The sequence below is a fragment of the Pseudophryne corroboree genome, chromosome 5 (genome assembly GCF_028390025.1).
Source record: "Pseudophryne corroboree isolate aPseCor3 chromosome 5, aPseCor3.hap2, whole genome shotgun sequence".
Lineage (NCBI taxonomy): Eukaryota > Metazoa > Chordata > Amphibia > Anura > Myobatrachidae > Pseudophryne > Pseudophryne corroboree.
The window spans coordinates 611818469-611841882 of record NC_086448.1 but is presented as its reverse complement, the minus strand read 5'-3'; the positions used below and the strand labels follow the sequence as shown (position 1 = coordinate 611841882).

Sequence of the window (23414 nt, the reverse complement as noted above, 5' to 3'; positions counted from 1 at the left end):
GCATGTACCTATTTTGCACAATGTGCCCTTTTTTTCCAGGGAGAACATGGCTCTAAATATCAAAATGGCTGATTGAGGAGTGTGTAACTTATACCACTTTCACATTGCTAAAACGGGTCTTGTACATGGGACCTTCCTGGGTGCGAGCCGCTTGAGACCCTTTCAGACAGGCAGTACCAGCCTGGCAAATTGGTGACGTGCGCGGTGATGTGTGTGGAAGCAGCACCTGAAGATCAGATCATCTCCAAGCACTGCCTGTCCCTCTAGCGGCGCCTCTTCCTATAGTGTGAACGGGTCCTGGGATAATAGTCCTGCTTTATTCCCGGGTTGAAATACCGGGTAAGGCAACCGGGGAAATCGGAACATAGCCCTTTCACACCGCAGCTAGACCCACGTTGACCTGGCAACATACCAGGTTATTTGTGCGATGTGAAAGGGGTATAAATGTGGGAAGTGCACATTTGTGGCTTGAAATTAGCCCACATGAAAATTGATGGACATTATTTTCAATAAGATTCAAGAAGTGGACATTTGTGGAGTCATTCCTTTGTTATTGTACGTGATCAGGAAATCGCAGTAGTTTTATATTATCCTGTAGCAGTGGTTTCCAAATTGTGTTTATATGCACCCTGAGTTGTCATGAGGCTCTTACAGGGGTGTCTCGGGTTCATGGTCAAACTGATAGCCAAAACCAGTATTAGTGGCTGCCAACCATAAAACAAGTGGACAATCAGAAGCTCAACTATGGACCAGTTAAACTAGTTAATTGATAAATAAGGTGTTTCAACACAGGTGATAATCATAAACTAAGAGGGAATTCCGGGAACAGAGCATTTTGTCCCTCCTGGGATGGGTCATGTTGGGAGGTATGCAAGGGTGACAGGAATGCACAGTTTACATATTTAAATATTTATCCTAGAGGTGCCATGAAAAAAATGCTGATAGTGTAGGGCGCCATGATTCAAGAACGTTTGGGAAACTACTGGCCTATAGTATAAGTCATCCTAAACTTTCAAGGGCACATGTTTATTATTATTATTAACAGTTTCTTATATAGCGCAGCAAATTCCGTTGCGCTTTACAACTGGAAATTTTTCTTCCATCCTGGTACATTTGATGCAGGTAAAGCCATAAATACCATAGCAACAGACTATAACATGCCCCTTATTTACTATTAATTTAGAACTTCCCAATGTGTGTTCACTATTTTGTTAACTTTAACGTTTTCAAGCCTTTAGTTGAAGTGTTTGTTCCTTAAAAAAATAAATAGGATCATTATTATTTTTTTGTCATTCAAAAGCACATAAAATAATCTAATACTAACAAATTGCATTCTTTGGCTCAATCTCCAAATAAATAAATAAATAAATCTGTGAGAACACTATACACAGATTTAGTAGTTAAGGTGTCTGGTCAAACAGGCAGATTGAAAATGAAAGATAAAGACACTATAATTGACTATTTCTTTGTTAGCAGATTACAGTACCTCACACACATGCTGATGTGGATTGTTGCTTGTTCAGCCTAATCAAAACTAATCAAAATCAAAAATCCTTTGCATACACCATAGAGAAGGAAGCTATTATAGGAATAAAAAACTGACTGGCTATATTTCCATGTGCATTAGTATTGTGTTAATGGTGTGATACACGAATGTTTGTTTTCCATGTATTTCACCTTTCTACAGTATCTCCTGACTTTCATTTGCTGGCAGCTCATCCATCATCACCATCCTGTTTTTACCACCTTTGTTAATGGTTATATCTACCCAAAAAGTAAATTTTCAGTCACAGCCACCTACACTCACCTATCAGGGATACCAGACTGCAGAGGCTCCTGGCATAGGGATTCCATAGGCCTTGGTCACCCACACAAATTTTTTAACTATTTTTTTCCCCATACTTCAAGCTAATGATGAGCTCATATTGGCCCTCATTCCGAGTTGATTGCTCGCTAGCTGCTTTTAGCAGCAGTGCAAGCGCTAAGCAGCCACCCTCTGGGTGTGTATCTTAGCTCAGCAGAAGTGCGAACGAAAGGATCGCAGCGCTACTACAAAAAAAGAATTGTGCAGTTTCAGAGTAGCTGCAGACCTACTCCTAGCTTGCGATCACTTCAGACTATTTAGTTCCTGTTTTGACGTCACAAACACGCCCTGCGTTCGGCCAGCCACGCCTATGTTTTTCTAGCCACTCCTGCGTTTTTATCTGGCACGCCTGCGTTTTTTCACACACTCCCCGAAAACGGTCAGTTACCACCCAGAAACACCTACTTCCTGTCAATCACTCTGCGGCCAGCAGTGCGACTGAAAAGCGCTGCTAGAGCTTGTGTAAAACTGCATCGGCTTTTGTGAAAGTACGACGCGCGTGCGCAGTGCGCCCCATACGCATGCGCAGAATTGCCGATTTTTTGCCTGATCGGTGCGCTGTGAACGAAAGCCGCTAGCGATCAACTCGGAATGAGGGCCGAAAGCAGCTAGCGATCAACTCGGAATGAGGGCCATTAAGAGGTGAGAATAGATTCCTATAATGTTTATTCTATAATTGTGACCTGAAAGAAAGCATACCCCAGATTGTATGACCTGAGCAAACATCACGTTACATACAAGTCATACTTGCCTACCTGACCTTCTCCATGAGGGAAAAAATGCTCTGTTCCTGAACTTTCCTGGTAATGTATGATTGCCATCACATGTGGTGAGCTAGTTAATTGATAAGAAAGGTGTTTCACCACAGGTGATGGCAATCATACATTACCAGGAAAGTCCAGGAACAGAGCATTTTCTCCCTCATGGAGAGGGTCAGGTAGACAAGTATGATACAAGTTCTGTTTTTTCACTTGACAGCCATGAGAGCTTTAGGCATAGAACTGCCACTGCTTTGCTAGCTGAGGTGAGGTTAACTGGTAATTGAATATTTACTTTTTGGTTGGATATATTATTTAAGCAAATAATACAAAGATGATAATTCCCCTGTTTAATAATAGTTTATTTGTATATCTTAAACTACTCTTCAATTGGGGTTTATTAACGTGTTTTTTTATTTTCTATGTCTTTCTTTTTTACCTCATGGCCTAACCAGGAGCTGCGACTCGTAAACCAGATCCCGAACCTGAAAAACAGTCAGATCATACTGTGAAAATTGCTGGAGTCATTGCAGGGATTCTTCTCTTTGTCATTATCTTCCTCGGCATTGTCTTGGTGATGAAGAAAAGGTGAGCTGCTTATTGAGCTATTAATTGCCCAATGATACTGTATTATTCATTGACAAGGCAGGGGAATAACTATGACCATGACACCTTAGCAAGTCACAGGTGTCCAGAACAATAATTACTTAGCATAATGTGTAGCGTGGACCAGTGGCGTAAGTTCGTCCCAGTTGCCTGGAGGCAAGATAAATATTGGTGCCCCCCCTATAGTTAGATAAATATATGTACTGTATGTATGTGTGCGTATATATATATATATATATATATATATATCTATATATACAGTATATATCTATATATATATATGGAAAAAGAATTTAGGAGAATGCGCCCATAGTGCAGATCATTTTTTATTTTATGAATGCATCATTAGACACAAGGAAGTCAAAGGTAAGTGTGTTCCCGTACCAAATAAGACCCACACTTTGGGCCAGTTAAAAAGCATAAAACCATCCACCAGGCAAACCTCCACCTCTGTGTACAGACGCCAGGACCATGCACCGCGCCGACACTCCGGACCGGTCTGGCCACTCGCAACGGACACAGGGAGAAGAAGGCCGAGTGAAAAGAAGCACACACGTCTGGCAAGCTCCGCCCCAACGTGTTTCGTGGATACTTCGTCAGGAGGCTGGCCTATCAGACGTCAGCACACTATTTAAAACCCCCATCGTAGTTTAACACAGGTGGTATTAATCATCAGATAATTTGTGTCTCCAGAGAACTTCAGAAAACAGTTTTAACATACATGTATTACAAATGGGTTCAGGTAATGTTGGTAACATCTACATAAAAAATATATATACAGACAAACTGTATGATTATATAAAACACAGTAATAATAATGCATCATAGACAGACACGTAATAAACAAGACACATAATAAAAAAGAGATTTCATTGACTGCCAAATGGAACATCGCTTCAGACATTCATAGTGGTTTCCCATAGTAACCTAAATGCACATGGATTTCATTTCTACAGCCTCCACGTCTCTCTATATTTATGAGTTAGTCACTATTCCTATCAGGAGGAGGAAATCGCAGTCTGTAGGGTCTTATATTTAAATTCGAACAGGCATATATTTCATTCTCCATTTTAGAAAAAAATTATTATTATTAGATATATATATATATCTCTATGGGCAGGGACATTTTTCTTTTTTTGACCATTGGAATAGTGTCTATGGTCAGGATAGATTTAAAAAATAAGTGACTATATTCCCTGTGTTTAGAGGTATAGAAATATAGCCCAAGAGGCAAAAGGACAAAGAAACGGTTATCAAATGCCGCATAGCTTTAAATAAATAGATAGTAACTCTCCCATTCTTCAATAGACATTTCAAAAGAGTTCTAGGATTATTTCTTCAAATGAACCCAAAAAGTCCACACCTTCTCTTATTAGCATGATTACCCACATCAGTTAGAAACATTGGTTATAAGTTTGGTCAGAGCCACAGACTGAGCAGTGTTATCAAACACAGAGCATTAGGTGCTTACATGAAACTAGAGAACCCACGAGTCACTACCGTTCCCTAATCAACGGGGTGATCTCATAATTCTCGTTTAAGCCACATGGCGCCAACGTATTCAAAGTCAGAATCCAGAAGGTTTCCCTTCTGAGAAGACGTTCTTCTCTATTTCCACCATCTTTACCTGCCAGTACGTGTTCAATACCCGCAAATTTTAAAAGTGAGGGATCAGCATTATGTTTCTCAGCAAAGTGTCGTGGGACACTATGATTCAGAACCCGGTTTTTGATGTTTCTACCGTGCTCTAAAATTCTGATCTTTAGCACCTGCTTGGTCTTGCCAACATACCCAAGCCCACAGGGGCACATTAGTATATAAATGCAAAAGGTGGTATTACAATTGATGAAAGATTGAATGGGGATGGGACGTGTGGTGATCTTCCCTGCTATGTTTTTTGCACATTTATCATAAACATAGCAGGGAAGATCACCACACGTCCCATCCCCATTCAATCTTTCATCAATTGCAATACCACCTTTTGCATTTATATACTAATGTGCCCCTGTGGGCTTGGGTATGTTGGCAAGACCAAGCGGGTGCTAAAGATCAGAATTTTAGAGCACGGTAGAAACATCAAAAACCGGGTTCTGAATCATAGTGTCCCACGACACTTTGCTGAGAAACATAATGCTGATTCCTCACTTTTAAAATTTGCGGGTATTGAACACGTACTGGCAGGTAAAGATGGTGGAAATAGAGAAGAACGTCTTCTCAGAAGGGAAACCTTCTGGATTCTGACTTTGAATACGTTGGCGCCATGTGGCTTAAATGAGAATTATGAGATCACCCCGTTCATTAGGGAACGGTAGTGACTCGTGGGTTCTCTAGTTTCATGTAAGCACCTAATGCTCTGTGTTTGATAACACTGCTCAGTCTGTGGCTCTGACCAAACTTATAACCAATGTTTCTAACTGATGTGGGTAATCATGCTAATAAGAGAAGGTGTGGACTTTTTGGGTTCATTTGAAGAAATAATCCTAGAACTCTTTTGAAATGTCTATTGAAGAATGGGAGAGTTACTATCTGTTTATTTAAAGCTATGCGGCATTTGATAACCGTTTCTTTGTCCTTTTGCCTCTTGGGCTATATTTCTATACCTCTAAACACAGGGAATATAGTCACTTATTTTTTAAATCTATCCTGACCATAGACACTATTCCAATGGTCAAAAAAAGAAAAATGTCCCTGCCCATAGAGATATATATATATATATATATATATATATATATATATATATATAATAATAATTTTTTTCTAAAATGGAGAATGAAATATATGCCTGTTCGAATTTAAATATAAGACCCTACAGACTGCGATTTCCTCCTCCTGATAGGAATAGTGACTAACTCATAAATATAGAGAGACGTGGAGGCTGTAGAAATGAAATCCATGTGCATTTAGGTTACTATGGGAAACCACTATGAATGTCTGAAGCGATGTTCCATTTGGCAGTCAATGAAATCTCTTTTTTATTATGTGTCTTGTTTATTACGTGTCTGTCTATGATGCATTATTATTACTGTGTTTTATATAATCATACAGTTTGTCTGTATATATATTTTTTATGTAGATGTTACCAACATTACCTGAACCCATTTGTAATACATGTATGTTAAAACTGTTTTCTGAAGTTCTCTGGAGACACAAATTATCTGATGATTAATACCACCTGTGTTAAACTACGATGGGGGTTTTAAATAGTGTGCTGACGTCTGATAGGCCAGCCTCCTGACGAAGTATCCACGAAACGCGTTGGGGCGGAGCTTGCCAGACGTGTGTGCTTCTTTTCACTCGGCCTTCTTCTCCCTGTGTCCGTTGCGAGTGGCCAGACGGGTCCGGAGTGTCGGCGCGGTGCATGGTCCTGGCGTCTGTACACAGAGGTGGAGGTTTGCCTGGTGGATGGTTTTATGCTTTTTAACTGGCCCAAAGTGTGGGTCTTATTTGGTACGGGAACACACTTACTTTTGACTTACTTGTGTCTAATGATGCATTCATAAAATAAAAAATGATCTGCACTATGGGCGCATTCTCCTAAATTCTTTTTCCAGGTATCTTTCTGCTCAAAGGGATTCTGAGCCCCTGGGGAATTGCTGCGGTGTTCATCACACCAGTGCCAACAGCATAAGGTTTTACTACCTGTGAACTGTGAATGCTCAATTGAAAGAACACCAGCGCACCTGTACATTGTTTCTTTCTATATATATATATACTGTGTGTATATATATATATTATAATATATACTGTATATATATACATATATATAAATATGTGTGTGTGTGTGTGTGTGTGTGTGTGTGTGTGTGTGTGTGTGTGTGTGTGTGTGTGTGTGTGTGTGTGTGTATGGAGTGTTCTGAATTTTTTTTTATATACTGTATATATACATTTCATTGCCTTTTATTTTAAATCACACGTTTCTTAACAGTCATAACCAGGTTTAGAACCCATGACCTGTTCCACTGACAGCAGGCACTTTACTGATAGAGATATTTGCTCCTGATCAGTAAGCATGAGAATTCAAACTATATGAAGTTATGTGTAATTGTCAGAGAAGTAACTTCATATAGTTAGAATTCTCATACAGGAGCAAATAGCTCCATCAGTAAGGTGCCTGCTTCCAGTGTAATAGGTTGTGGTTTCTAATCCTGGGTATGACACTTATAAAATGTGTATCTACAGTATAATAAAAAAGGTGTGATTTGTAAGCTGCAGGGACCAGTGAGGAAGTTGACAGCTGAAGAGATAGCAGCAGCTATCAATTAACTTAATTCGATAATGTCACAGAATGGGAGGAGAGGTGCCCCCTTCAGAGCAGGAGCCCGGCGGCAGATGACTCCGTTGCCTCCCAGAGTTACGCCTCTGGCGTGGACATCTGCTCATTTACTACTCATTACTTGGGCTAGATTGAGTGAGTTCTGTATGAAGTAAAATCATTTTAGCATGGCAATCTTAGTTATTAAAATTGCTCTGGAAGAACATCTAGTTTTTAAAAATCCTTTTCTTGAAAATTAGACATGTTCTGCTGAGATAAACGTAAAAATGTATGTATATGCCACTTGTTGTGGTAAGTACAGTACTCACCCATGAGTCAGGGGGCTCTCTGTATTTATTATAGTTCTGTGCCAGAAAAATGTTCCTACATTTTAGTAATTTAGGGTCTGATCTCTCTGATGCATAGTTGAGCGTACACAAGTTTTTATAACATATCTTGCCTGAAGTCAGTCTGCACATGCTCACGAAACAAGACCACTCAGCTGCGAGAAAGCAGAGTTGGACCCATTCCGAACACATCTACACTTACAACTGAAGATAAGGAACTAGAGTGCGACAGAGTGCTCTCACATAGAGTGCAGCTAATACAGACCAGCACATAAGCGTATATATGTCTGCTAGGAGGCGTATCTTTTGCACCTAGATTTGGACAGGTGCAAATGCACATTAATGATGATGACTTGCATTATACTAGGTCGATATGCTGCCCCTGCAGAGTCGCACTGTATGTATCTGAAGATGTTACAGCTCTGCATATGTTCAGGATTACATTATTTGTTTGTGATCTTTTCTTTTGAGTGATGTTACTTCAAACTCTACATCAGAAACTTAGTGTTGTGTTCTTTATCTACTAGTTGGAGGAAGTACAAGAGATTGCTTTCAGTATAGTGTTTGATACAGTATATTGAACATTTGCTGCAACAGTATTGGGTACTGTTCGTGAAGGCAGATATTGTAGACAACAAATATCGTATAGCATTTTGATAAAAACCTCTGGGATGTTACAAGAGGGTTACTACTATGGATTATGTGTACCGTCATGGGACCCTGAGGGAGAGTACATGGAGTGAAGGGTGGGCTGCTACCTATTCCTATTTGTAGCAAATATATAGAAATCAAGCCTAGTATGTGTTCCAGTCTATAGTGGCTGAGTTCCCACAGATAATTGATGGGCGGGATGTACTAAGCATCACATCTGCCATGTGATACATCCCTCCACTTACTGGATACATACTGTTCCGGCATTAATAAACTAGAAAATGCGATAAAAAAAATTGCACAAGACAGTTCTCTCGATAAGAGCTGTCCTTTGCCATAGAAGGACTTCTGGGTAGGTGCTGGGATTGGATCCCTCTCAGGGACAATGCGAATAGAATCCCAGTGGTTTTTATTGGGTAACGCCACCTAAAGTTAGTATTACTCACCAGGTTCAAGCCATCCCGAGCTTGGTACTGTACATACAGGAGTATGGCCAAGACTCAGAAAACTGGATTTCCTGAATTTTGCCATGGTGACGTGACTTGCAACAAATGGCATCAAGCTACTGCCCGCCTATCTAATATAGTGGGTGAGATCCAGGTGTCTGGGTGATCTAACCAAAATTCCTAACGATCACAGACATAACAGGAGAATAGGCAAGTAGAGTTAACAAGTATTAGTTAATGCTCTGACAGAACTAGAATTTGGTTTATATTATTTTTGTTCTGCATAGTGTGCTGTGTTTCACTAGGTGGTCTGGAGTCAGTAGAATCCCACTGTGCCTGCAACTCATCTTCTTCTAGAAGTACTACAAGACTGTAGAGCCCCAGACAAAAACTTAAATACAGTGGGGAGTCTTGTTATAGTGTGTACAGAAAAAGGTGTATAATGTATAGGTTAATGGTAAAATGTTGCCTTCATCAAGTAGTCATCAAGCAGTGAGACTATGCACTACTACAGTATATTCTGATCTTTGTTGTTGCCTCATACAATTAATATGGAATATATATTGTAAAATATATAAATACTGTATAATATAATGCAAGATTAGGGTGCTTGATGAATCAATGTTTTATCATTCTGAAACAAAATGAAATGTTTGGTACATTCACTTCAATAGATTGTGCTGTGGGGATGCAGTCAGGATGCTAGTGCCAGTATACCGTGCTGTGCACTGCATAGTGGCATGGCCCATGTGACATCCTAAGCAGTTTTTGCAGGGTCTGAGGGCTACCTTATGTCTTTAGTATGTGTGTGGATTATTAGATCTACACTAAAGAGGTCTACAGTCAACCACTACTGGTAGACGTGCATTAGGTTGACAGGGTCAAAAGGTTGACGTAGAATATGTAGAAAGTAGAAAAGGTCAGCGGGGTCAAAAGGTCAACAGGGTCAGAAGGTCGACATAGAAATGGTTTACATAAAAAATTAGGGGTGGAGGGTGGGGTTTTGTCACTTTTCTGCCACAAATAAGCTCCATTACTGTACCACGTAGCACTCTATCATCAGGCCCTTATCAAAATGTAAGAGGGAAATGGTTATGGCAGTCCATTCCCCCAAATGTCCCGCTTTTCTTTTCTGAACATGCATGGGGCTGGTGTATGCACAGTGACGCCTGTTTTTTCTAATATGTGTATAAATTTCTGTAAGCAGTATATTTGTATAAACATTGTCTTCTGATAATCACTGAGTCAGTCATGATGACATTAGAGTTTATTAGGAAACGTGTATTACAGGGAACAGTGTGCCTCCTAATTTTAATTATTACAAATATTAGATTAGAGCTCTCATCCTACATCTTCATTCTTTCATACGGTTAAATAATTCCTCAGTGACTTCTAAGAACCATATAATGTACTGTAGGGATTAAATGATTTATTAATGTAACTGCTAGAGACAATTGAACTCACCCCTTGAATCAAGGTCTGGAATAATTAGCATATGGGGAATAGAAACCAATGCGTGAGTTCATTAAGAAGCTAGTAATTTGGTGACTCACCGGCTCTGACTGGGAAGGCTGAGCCTTGGGTACGTCATTTCACTTTGGGTAAACTGTAATACTGCACATGGTTGTAAAGAAAAAGGTAACTAAGAACTACTATGTTATACCCCTTTCACATCGCACAAATAACACGGTATCGACCTGGCATATTTCCGGGTTGACACGGGTCAGTGTGCGGTGTGAAAGAGCCATGTCCGAATTCCCGGGTCGCCTGACCCGTTAATTCAACCCGGGTAACAAGAAGGGTTATTCTCTGGTTGAATACCGAGTCAGCCGCAGTGTGAATGGGTTGCCAGGTCGATGTGACCCGATACCCATTCACAGCATAGGGAGAGGCGGCGCGGAGATGAGTTCATCTCACAGGGTCGCCTCCGGTTCCCCCGGCCAAAAGATAGTCTCCAATGCCAGATCCCACCCGGGAAGGACCCGTTTCCAATTCCCGGGTGGGATCCGGCATTGGAGATGTGAAAGGGGTATTAGTGTTTGGGGGAAAGGATTCAGATACAGAAAGTGTCCACTGGATGGGTCAGCTATTTGTAAGCTTATGGTCTCTATAAAAATATCTAGTGTTCCATAGAGATTATGGGGCATACAGTATTTACTTAAGTGCATATTTTTAAAAGTGGAGATGTTGCTCATCGCAACCAATCAGATTTTACTTATCACTTACCTAGAACCTTCTACAAGATAATAGCTAGAATCTGGTTGCTATGGTCAAAATCCTCATTTTAATAAATATACCGCTTAGTGCACGTAAACACTTTAATAAACAAATTATATTTTATTAAAGGTGACTTGCTACCACAAGCCATTAAGATAAAGAAGCACTGTATTGTATGAACAATGATACGGCACAACAATTGCATAATTATATTTATTTCTTACCTTTACTTGTTCCCATATAGAGCCCATGATCAGCACGATCTTGCAGATATAAGCAATGGGTGGGTATTGAATATTCTTTTAATAATTCCCTAACAACAATTAAAGACATCACACTCATTATCACTCATTTCTCATTGGGAAGAACTGTATGCATGATGCATGCATGTTGCCATTAATAGTGAAATGATGCCTGGTGCAGTTCACAAATACACAGTTTGCAGTGGAATTGGGTGGTTGATGCTGGACTATAACTAAATAATGGAGATTTAACATTGTCAGTGATGCTGGCCATTGACCTCTGTTGCTATTGCAGATATTATCTGTGTACTGTATTGCCAGGGTGTTTGAACAATGTTGTATTTATTGGTTGACCGCCTGGAGGTAGCATGGTGCTGTGGTAAATCTGGTCCTTTCTGACAAGAATCAGCTCTTTCTGGAATTTTTCCCCAAAACAAAGTAACTACAAAATAATCACACATTTTTCCCCTTCTTCTCTATAATTTGCACATAAAATGCCAAAACAATGGCCCTCATTCCGAGTTGATCGGTCGCAAGGCGAATTTAGCAGAGTTACACACGCTAAGCCGCCGCCTACTGGGAGTGAATCTTAGCTTCTTAAAATTGCGACCGATGTATTCGCAATATTGCGATTACTAACTACTTAGCAGTTTCAGAGTAGCTTCAGACTTACTCTGCCTGTGCGATCATTTCAGTGCTTGTCGTTCCTGGTTGACGTCACAAACACACCCAGCGTTCGCCCAGGCACTCCCACCGTTTCTCCGGCCACTCCTGCGTTTTTTCCGGAAACGGTAGCGTTTTCAGCCACACGCCCCTGAAACGCCGTGTTTCCGCCCAGTAACACCCATTTCCTGTCAATCACATTACGATCGCCGGAGCGAAGAAAAAGCCGTGAGTAAAAATACTTTCTTCATAGTAAAGTTACTTGGCGCAGTCGCAGTGCGAACATTGCGCATGCGTACTAAGCGGATTTTCACTGCGATGCGATGAAAAATACCGAGCGAACAACTCGGAATGAGGGCCAATGTACTACATATAGTTTACAAGTGTGAGTACCACAGTATGTCCATTTTGCTCATCAATTGCTTAAGAGCAATTGTATCACTATGTGTATTTACAGATTAAATTATCATAATTAATGATCTTTCTGTGTGTCTTCAAAATCTGAGGTGTACTCTATTTAGAAGTCTCCATCTGTGTATACTGTACAACATTCATCGAGGAAGTTCCACTGAGGCATTGCTGAGATTGTATACTTGATTAGTAATATGTAAAATGCCTATCTATCACTTTAACAAATACTAATAGATGTTTTTGGGTCCTTATTTAGAATGCTCATTGCAAATTACTTGCATTTTTGTCGTGGAGCATCTAGATAGTCTGTCCAGCCTATTACAAATGCAGAAAGGTTTGTGAAATGGTGATAAATCTGAGTGTCCAACCGCCTTACACATTGGTATAACTATTCTCCTTGAATTCATGATAATCACTCCAATTGTTACAGTAATGGAAAATATCATGTACTGTAGGTAATTATCTTAATTAATAAAGGGATACTCCGTGGCTTAGCAGAACTGCAGTGTGCCCTGTGCCAGCTTCTACCCCTAAACCTGTGACATCACAAAGCTACACCTATGGAGCCATTGGCTCTGAGATGTATGAGGTATGGCTATTCAATAACAAGACTTTTGCTATAATTTATGTTTAATTAATTATTTTAAGTACATTTAACTCAGTTCCCTTCTATGTACTCCCCTTCTGCTTCCACACACCGCTGCTTTTTTCCTCCATTAGTTAAAGCCATGCTGTAGTTCATTTTCAATCAGCTGTCTCAACAGCTCCGTAGTTTTCCTCTTTACCTCAGTAACTGATGCAAAACGTGTTTCTCTTGAGTGTGGCTATGATACGAAAAAAGAAAGAAGTCACACAGTGCTACTATAGAAGATGTTCTAGCACTGCAATCTGGTTCTCTGCCAAAAACTGCTTCACAGAGAGAGCTGTGTGGGCTAGTACATTTTCCTGATGGAGGATGAAACCATTTTTCCACAACTCTTCTTCTCATTCTTTCCTGCAAAGTTGCTAGAACATTTTTGGGGTAATGTTGATTCACTTGTGTGCCTTCTGATACCCAGTCTGCCAAAATAACACCCCTGATATCAAAGAAACAATTAACATGGCTTTGAATTTGGATTTGCTTTGATGTATTTTCTCCAGTCTTGGTGATGATGGTGTTTTCCACCATCAAGGTGTAATAACTTTAAATACTGTAATGTGAATCCGCTTGAATTTGTTCCAAAATGTCTACAAATTCCCTTTCGATTTTATTTCTGCTCGGCAGTGAGAAACTTTGGAACCAACTGTCATATTAAACTTTTTCCACTTTAACATCTTTATGCAAAACTTGCCTAACAGTTTCTTTGTCGATGCTTACCATTTCGGATGCAGAGTCGATGGTTAATTCAATTTTTTTCCACATTTCTGTTTGTTTTTGATATGCGAGGCCTTCCAGGATGTCCATCATTTTTAACATCCTCGTGATCTAAATCTTTAGTATCAATCAAACACACATGCATGTGACATACAATCTGAGGTTTGGGGCAATGCTGCCTCTAGCTCATTTTGTGTCGGAATTAAAGAGAAATAATATGAACTACAGTATTATACAGATAGTATTATGTGCCCTCCCGACATGGCAGAATATACCCAGACACGTCAAATAGATGTTGGAGAGGTTTTGCCTCTGAAGGTATATGGTGGTTGTGTCAGAAGATCTGGAATCTTTGGCTGGAGTTTGCCATTCTCATTTAGAGAATTCATTAAACCCCTATTCCGTGTGATCCTAAATATTTACTCCTTCCTCTGGATCTTCCTGCGATATCTAGACATCAAAATCATTTTCTGCGTTAAATATGCTACTACTTGCCAGAGAGCCGCTGATTGGAGTCAACTTGCTCCTCCATTCCTGCAGTGCACATATATTGTATGGAGTATATGACCAGCAATATTAATAACTCCTCCAAATCATTTGAAAAATATGGAGTCCTTGGCTGGCCTCATAAATGCAATGCCCGCCCCCTGTTTGCCTTAGGATAGCCCACTCTACGGTATATACTAATTGAATTATATTCCCTCCTTGATGGCCCACCCCTTCACATCTCTCTTGTTTCCTCTCCCTGTCTCTCCTTTCTTGTCTTGCTTTTATTTTCTATAGTCTGCCACGCCGTAATCTCTGATGAGGTCTCCCTACTCTACCTTACCAGATACCAGATATAACTTAAAAATTGGGTACTGTTTTACTCACTACTTAGATAGACCTGGCTTTTCTTCTGTTTATTTTGTATGCTGTTGACATCCTGTATTATCTTGGTCTTTATTGTGCAGCGTGATCTACTCAATTAAAAAAAAATGTGAGTAAATAAATGTGTAACTTTTACAGAAACGTATCCCAAAAACACCAGATGTACCTTCTAGTGTTGAACTAGAATGTCTCAAAAAGTGCATGCTAATTTTCATAAATGTGCTCCACGAATTGAAGGACAGTAGTGGACCTACCCATACTTTTTAAGAAATCCCATTGTTCCGTTTAATTGCTTCTATCAGCCAATTAAATCTTTCGCTATGCTGAAATCTGTGCATAATGGGGTAAATCTAAGCACCATTTTAATGTCACAGTGCTTTCAATTTAACACAATGTTTTGCATGATTTTGCTCTTCAGAATTTCAGAATAACATTCTACTATACGTATTTTTTCCAGCTGTATATATCAAATTGAACTGAACAACAAACAGTACTGTCAACATCTATAATTTCTCCTGTACCACTCATTGTTATAAAGTGAATCTAATAAAAACATTTTAAAAAATACCATAAGAAAAATATATTTCAATTTCCTTTCTGCACTGTGGGCCTAATTCAGGTTGGATCGTAATAAGCGATCCAACCGCAATTTCTGAGAAAAAGATGCAGGCGCATGCGCAGTGCCCGTCCTGCACATGTGTCCGTCCTGCGCATGTGCCCAAATTTTCTGCAGGGGGGAAGGTGGCGCAGAAAATGCGATTACCTCGGCCTGTCAGTCTGGCAGAGGCGGTTGCGGGAAGGGGGGGGGGCGGGCAATGCTCCGTTTCCAGGGAGGAGACGGAGCGCTGCAGAGGTGGCCGAATGGGGGACGGAGGTGTCTGAAAGGGGGCGTGTCAGGGGCGTGATCACGCCGGCTGCGTGACATCACACGCAGCCGCGATAAGGAAGATGACGGCGAGTCTCCTGCGGCTGCGGCAGGAGGCTTCCGCAGTTTCTGCTAACAAGCCAACGTTTTACAATTTCTGCTTGTGGAAGCGGGGGAGGCTCCGGTCAGCATGCTGGGTGTCCCCCAGCATGCAATCCAAAGGTTAGCAAATTCTGCTAATTAGCTGAATTTGCTATCCTTACTGAATTAGGCCCTATGTGTGCTCTTTCATTAGTTATTATAATGGCTATTTGTACCAATAGCTGCATATCTAGAAATAAGTGTAACTTCATTCCCACAGACTGGTTATTTTGATAAATTATATTTACTGTAGGTATTAAATGAATACCTTCTCGTATGCAAAAACATATTTCTGCTAATTATAGAAGTAACTAATTGCAAATGTAAAACCCATAAATATTATTCTGTACGCAATTAGACTTCCTACAGCATTGCTTATAATTAATATTATTTCTAACTTTACATTTTACATTTTCTGAAAGAGCGGATTTTAAGGAGCATGGATGGTGGACGGGGGTTTAAATAAAGGTAACGGAGAAGATCGAAAAGCATGCCTTCATTTACATTACGAAGATTACATAATGAAAATACGCATGTCAAATTAGTTAAACTGCAAAATGTATAACAGTGATTGAGATGCAATAATTAAGTACCCAACCCACCGTGAGTTTCTGTTGTTGATAAAAACTCGAGCAATTCAGCATTACTTCAGTATGGGTACAACTGCTCCAAGAAACAGTTGTCCCTGCGATTTGTAACACTGCTACTTCAGTGGCAGTGATACTTACCAATACGAGGTCAGCCCTATGCGCATATACTGCATTACCTGAGGCCCCACATATGCACAGCCCCAGGTTACTCACTGTGGAAGAGGCGGAGGGATCCATAGGATGGAGCTGGGTTCCGGGAATAATTGCCATATAAAGATGGCGTTCATTTTTGCAAGAAACACCAAAAAAAAGTCTGGTTTTAAGATTACTGAATATTAGCAAGCCCTGTCGTGCCCTAAATAATAAATAATATACGGGACCGTTACAAAAACATGCTGACAGTGCAGCGTGACCTCTCACGCTGCGCTGGGGACCCGGAAGGAGGAAGCCGGGCAGCGTTTGAGCGTCCTGTGGACGCTCAACGCTGATTCCCTCAATCCCCGGGATTGGAGCTTCCAATCCCGGGATTGAATCCCAGCCATTTTTGGGCCTTAATCCCGAGATTCCACCAATCCCGATCCCGGGATTGGCCACCATACCCCCAGTCCCTCTGTCTCTGTGAATAGACGCTCTGTCTCCGTGAATAGATGCTGTGTGCGCATGCGCACAGCGTCCATTCACCGTTGCTCTACAGCAGAGCAGCGAGTGATAGGGATCCTCCCAACTGCTCCCCCCCCCCCTTCACTGCTGGACACTGCGGCCCGCAGGTGGGACAGCGGGACAGTCACAAAAAAAGTGACTGTCCTGCGAAAATTGGGACAGTTGGGAGGTATGCACAAGAAAATGCAGTGTAGACTGAGCATGTGGAGGACCCCAAAGTCGTAGTGATTTCGGAGCCCCTGTACTAGCATGTGAAGAATAGTACTTTTGGCACATGTATTGTTTCTTATTGCCACAAATAGCGTAGATAAGAAATTATAATTATTGGTGCTGAAACTCAATAATTAATAAATATTGTATGCCTGTTAGACCTTTTAAAGGTGCTGGTTCCTCTAGGCAGGAGAAATATTATAAGTAGATAGCAATGGCAAATTGTAGACAGGATATGATTTGTTATCTCAGTGTGCAGACCATGTGACTTACATCATAAAAAGCATTTGTGATGTCACGCAGCTTCAGTAGGAGGCTGTGTAGAAAACTGTTTGATATCAAATGTATCTGACGTTTCACAATGTAAGGTATGCTTATTGTAACCTAAATGTTATATGAAAATATAGATAGATAGATAGATAGATAGATAGATAGATAGATAGATAGATAGATAGATAGCATTGGTGAAATGCAGGTAGGGTGTGTTTTATAACCTCAATTAGCTGATCATGTGACATTGCTGTAGAACTGTCAGTAATCAACTGTATCTGTTAATACTTTTATTGACTGTGTAATGTAAGCTTATTTTAACCTAAAAGATAGATGCTAAACAACAAAAAGGAACAATTTTACACTTGGACAAACCATATTGCAATTCAAGTGTGTGTGTTTGTGTGTGTATAGATATTATTATTATTATTATTAGTAGTAGTAGTAGTAGTAGTAGTACTATTGTTATTATTATTATTATTATTATTATTATCATCATCATCATCATAATCATCATCCTGTATTTACATGGCACCACAAGAGTTTTGCAGCGCCTAACAAAGTACATAAACAAATGAGCAAGACTATAAAACAGCGATTTACAGTACAAAACAATGTATGACAAGTATGTGGTATATAAACATTTCAGCATCAGGGGACAGGACACTGAAATAAGCATCATGGTGGCAGAAACCGAGGGTGTCATTGTAGGGAGTATGGAGTAGATGAAGTAAAAGCAATGAGGGGAGAGGGCCCTGTAAGCTCGTGAGTTTACATTCTAAAGGATACCATGGGTACTGTTCCTGGGAAGAGCCAAAACTCTACAACTATATACGGTATATCTATATGGTATCTGTTAACATAATGCACTCAGTATATAGTAAGACATATAAGTTATTATGCAGAAATAAATATATACAGGCAGTGTAAAAAAGGAAAGCCCCTGAAACAATGGCCCTCATTCCGAGTTCATCACTCACTAGCTGCTTTTAGCAGCAGTGCAAACGCTAGGCCGCCGCTCTCTGGGAGTGTATCTTAGCTTAGCAGAAGTGCGAACAAAAGGTTCGCAGAACTGCTTGAAGAAAAGATTGTGCATTTTCTGAGCAGCTCGAAACTTACTCCTAGCTAGCAATCACTTCAGACTGTTCGGTTCCTGTTTTGACGTCACAAACACGCCCTGCATTCGGCCAGCCACTCCCCCATTTCCCCAGTCACTCCTGCGTTTTTCTCGGGCACGCCTGCGTTTTTACACACACTCCCCGAAAACGCTCAGTTTCCGCCCAGAAACACCCACTTCCTGTCAATCACTCACTGATCAGCAGTGCGACTGAAAAGCGTCGCTCGACCTTGTGTGAAACTGCATAGTTTTGTGTGAAAGTACATCGCGCGTGCGCACTGCACCCCATACGCATGCGCAGAAATGCCGCTTTTTCACCTACTCGCCACGCTGTGACCGAAAGCAGCTAGCGATCAACTCGGAATGACCCCCAATGTCCATGTTTTTGCACTTTCCCAATCATATAGTGGGTGGATGCTAGTCTTCCAATGGAACAACATGAAAAAATTATAATTTATCTAGAAATGGTAAAGGACAAAACATGTGCCTCATAGTGTAGTATATTTAAGTACAAAACTGATGTGCAGAAGGTGGTAATATAGGTTGCGTACCACAATTAATGAATAAGTACTTATCTGTGAACTTTAGCAAAAAGATACTCCCCCAAGAATGATTTGTCTCCAGTATGGTCCAAACGTGGCTGGTCGGAAAAAGAAGGAAATTCACACAATAGTGTAATACCCAATAATCATGGAGTATAGGGAGTGAGGTGATTACAAACAGATAAATAAAGTGCCATGTGCTCCACTGCTTAGTGAAAGATGTCTCTGTACCAAAGAGACTTACAAACTCAGCTAAGTGCTGGAGGTATTTCTTCCTCAGTTCCTTGTCACATCATGAGCACGTACTGTGTAATCAGGGCTGGATTAAGGGTGGTGGGGGCCCAGGGGCAATGAAGTTATGGGAGCCCCCACTACTATACCCCTGAGCGCACACCGCCCCCCCCCCTACACACACACACACACACACACACACACCTCCTCCTTCCATCTGCTCCCTACCAACTCTGTCTAGCCTCAACTTCTTCTGTCTACTCCCTCACAGTGCACATGAGTGATCAGGACTCCACCGTACAGACGGACACACACACAACTCACTAACACAGAGGAGCTCCCGGCGGCAGCTGTTAATGGCCAGCTCAGCCGCTGAACTGAGACTCCCCTATTCAACCCGCTGTGTGAGGGCACCCCGGGATGACCACCACTGTCACCTCTGCTTTAATCTGGCGCTGTGTATAATACATGTAATAGAGAACGTGCTTATTTTGGACATTTTAAAACTATAATGCAACATGGTTTTGACAAATTTTGTTCCTTGCCACCATTACCTCATCTGGTACTACAAAGCTTCTACAAGAAATGAGTTACGTTTACAAAAAACGAAATTTGCAAAGTTAAACTTAATGAGTTATATCTATGAAAATATTTAATTGATTATGGGGTATATTCAATTGAGGTCGGATCCAATCCGACATGCATTTGTCGGAATGGATCCGACAAGGGTTATTCAATGCCCATCTCAATTCGACTTTAAAAAAGTCGAATTGAGATGACGGACCGGAGAGGGGGGAGATCAGCGGAGAGACGGGGGACAGCCGAGGGCAGACGGGGGACAGCAGCGCTGCAGGATGTGGCACAGCCGCCAGACCTCACGGCAGCGCCCACCCAGCTCCAGCAAGCCGGGTGGACGCTGCCGTGAGCGGCGGCTGTGACACATCCCCCTGCAGTGCTGTGCAGTAAGGGCTGCTGTCCCCCGTCTGCCCGTGGCTCGCCCCCTTCTCCTCCTCTCAGGTACCTCATCTCAGTCCGACATTTTTTTTAAGTCGGACTGAGATGGTCGGAAACGGGGCCAAAATCTGTCGAATTTGGCCCCGTTTCCCTCAGAAGCACGTGAATCGGCAGCTATACCGCCGATTCAGGTACTATTCGACAAGTCGAATTCCCCGACTTGTCGAATAAAAAAGCTGGGGACTGAATAGGTCGGAACCCCTTCCGACCTGAAAAAGTCGAAAACTGCCGTCTTTTCGACAAGACGGCAGTTTCAACCTTAATTTAATATACCCCTATATCTAGATCAAGTCCCGTTTAAAGGGGAATAGTGAAGGAAAATCAGTGAGCAACCCATTCTATTGATAATCGATACAGTCTCTAGTAGATTAAATGAATGCAGGAAATCCTTACTGAATCTATTGTTTTTGAAAATGGATATAGCTTCCAGAATGTATATTTAAAGCCTTCCCAGAGAAACCAGAGAAAAGACAGAAAATTCAATGAATGACTATATTGCAAAGAGATTAATATAATATGTAGCCAAAGGCAAGTTACAGCACATGGGTCAGATTCTTCAGCATTCTGTAATAAACAGAATGAGTACAAAATAAAACACAAACACTTGTTCTTCAGCTTCTTCCAAACCTCAACACAGTATTAGTTTACTGTGATGTACATGCCATTTTAAAAGAAAACAAAAAATGTAAATCAATTTGTGAAATAACATTTAGAAAGAATTACAAAATGAATCTGCACTTACCATGTCTAATGATCTGAAACGTCATTAAAACTTGCATAATTAACGTGTACTTTTTTTAAGGTCAATTGGCATTACATGCTAAATTCATTAGTTTCTGTATTCAGACTTGCATTTGATTTATGCAAATAGAAAATACTTAATTTACGTTTAATAAGATACCCTATTTCAGGGACATATTAAAAGGGGTATCCTCTTTAAATAAATCCAGCACTAAATCTCCTTCCTAACAATAGTACTTTGCTTCAGTGGGACACCAACTATTTATTCTATATACCAAGAACAAATAAAAACTTACTCAACCCTAAAATTGCAAACAAACATATATAACAAGACAGCACTGATAAATAAACGACCAATAAAATATACAGTATAAGAAATTCTTCATACTGTACATGCTATGTATGTATAAAGAATTTATTATATATTTTTTTGGCTACTTAAAAAATCATTTAGTCATCAGCACTGTCTTTTTATATATGTTAATTTATTCTATTTAGCTTGGTTGATTTAAATTAGGCGCTGCCCAGTTCTCCCGTGCACGTCACTGCTCTACAGTAGTCTTTATGGTATAGTACGTAAAATGGAAAATGTATTTAAGAGAAAGTAGCATATATATGTGATTTGTATTGTAACATGTTTTGAAATATTATGTTTACTATTTCTGTCATTGTTTGTGAATATCATTTTATGTTGTGCCTTAAGGTACGTGCACAATGGCCGACATATCTCTGGTACGTCAGCCAATGTTTATCAACGATATATCTGTGAACGTCGTTGTCTACAGACATATTGCGTCGGCCCTGCAGTACAACCTATGGCTGATATAGATATATCGGCCATAGGCCATGTGTACAGGTGGTCAGCCGACTGTCCGTACACTCGATGCACAAGCCGGCGGTGATTGACGACTGAACTGGAAGGGCGCATGTATATGCCAACCCACAAAGTCCAATACTTGCAATTGCGCGCACCCCTGGGACAATAAACCTTAATGGATGATAGAAATCACAGTCATTCTGAAGGAATCCAGGATAGTGTCTGGGAGATCTTATAATAAATGTCCTCGTCTCATAAAACTTCAACTTGAGAAATCTTCTTTTCCTTTTGGTGGTGTGATCCTTATTTTTGCTATATGATCCACATTCATCCACATATAAAAGGAAAAAAAGAATAAAATAGTGAAGTACGTTTTTAATTCATGTCATTAAAATTCCACAACACATAGATACATTCGAAATCCACCAATAATGTTACAGCATGCGTACCGAATTCTGTGGGGTGTCAAGCATGCCCACCCACAAACAGCATAAAATATTCGATACCCTCCCGGGTTAAAGGTACCGGATCACTTTTTCAAGGTGTATCAAGGTGTTACACCTTGAAAAAGGCTCCTGGAAAGCAGAAACGCGTTGGTGACCAGACATACCTACCAGCTCTTCTGTGGGGAGGATCAGGAGGCTCCATCCAGGCAGTGATCCGGTACCTTTAACCCGGGAGGGTATCGAATATTTTATGCTGTTTGTGGGTGGGCATGCTTGACACCCCACAGAATGTGATACGCATGCTGTAACATTATTGGTGGATTTCGAAAGTATCTACGTGTTGTGGAATTTGAATGACATGAATTAAAAACGTACTTCACTATTTTATTCTTTTTTTCCTTTTATATGTGGATGAGTGTGGATCAGATAGCAAAAGTAAGGATCACACCACCAAAAGGAAAAGAAGATTGCTCAAGGTAAAGTTTTATGAGACGAGAACATTTATTATAAGATCTCCCAGAGACTATCCTGGATTCCTTCAGAGTGACTGTGATTTCTAATATCCATTAAGGTTTATTGTCCCTGGGGTGCGAGCAATTGCAAGTATTGGACTTTGTAGAATTATTTTTGGGGTGTGTGACTGCCCTAGCCGTTGCTGCAGCACTATTGTTTGAAGCGCCAGTTCTTTATTCTTTTTGTATCTTTGTCTATATGCCAACCCAGTTTGTGATGTTAGGATGAATCGGGCAGTGTGTATGCACAACACACTGCCTGATCTGTCTCTAGATGTATCTGCAGATGAATTGATCCGCAGATATATCTATAAGTGTGTACCCAGCAGTACCTTTTTTGTCTCACTGCTCATCCACACATAGCAATTAGGAGAATTGGAAATACGCATATAAACAAGTCTAGTACGAAATGTACACATGCACCAAATGTTGAAAATGAAATTGTAACCCTATCCACATTTTGACTGTGTTTACATGTTTCCTGTTGACATCTAAATTGTATTGACATTTACCTGTTGATATAAGTGTCAATATTTTGAATATGGACTTAACGATCAGCAATAACTTTCATGACTCA

General features: G+C 40.6%; 1 protein-coding gene across 14 annotated transcripts in view; it reads left to right on the top strand.

The window, feature by feature from the left end:
* PTPRM (protein tyrosine phosphatase receptor type M) overlaps positions 1–23414 on the top strand; it is a 1209695-nt gene that overhangs the window by 829506 nt on the left and 356775 nt on the right. For 8 of the 14 annotated variants that reach the window (XM_063923506.1, XM_063923503.1, XM_063923501.1 and 5 more), the window contains one exon: positions 3078–3210. In XM_063923506.1, the coding sequence (XP_063779576.1) occupies positions 3078–3210 (133 nt within the window). Of the gene's footprint in view, positions 1–3077; positions 3211–11385; positions 11425–23414 lie in introns of all 14 variants that reach the window. The other 6 variants (XM_063923497.1, XM_063923494.1, XM_063923500.1 and 3 more) reach the window with 1 other exon arrangement.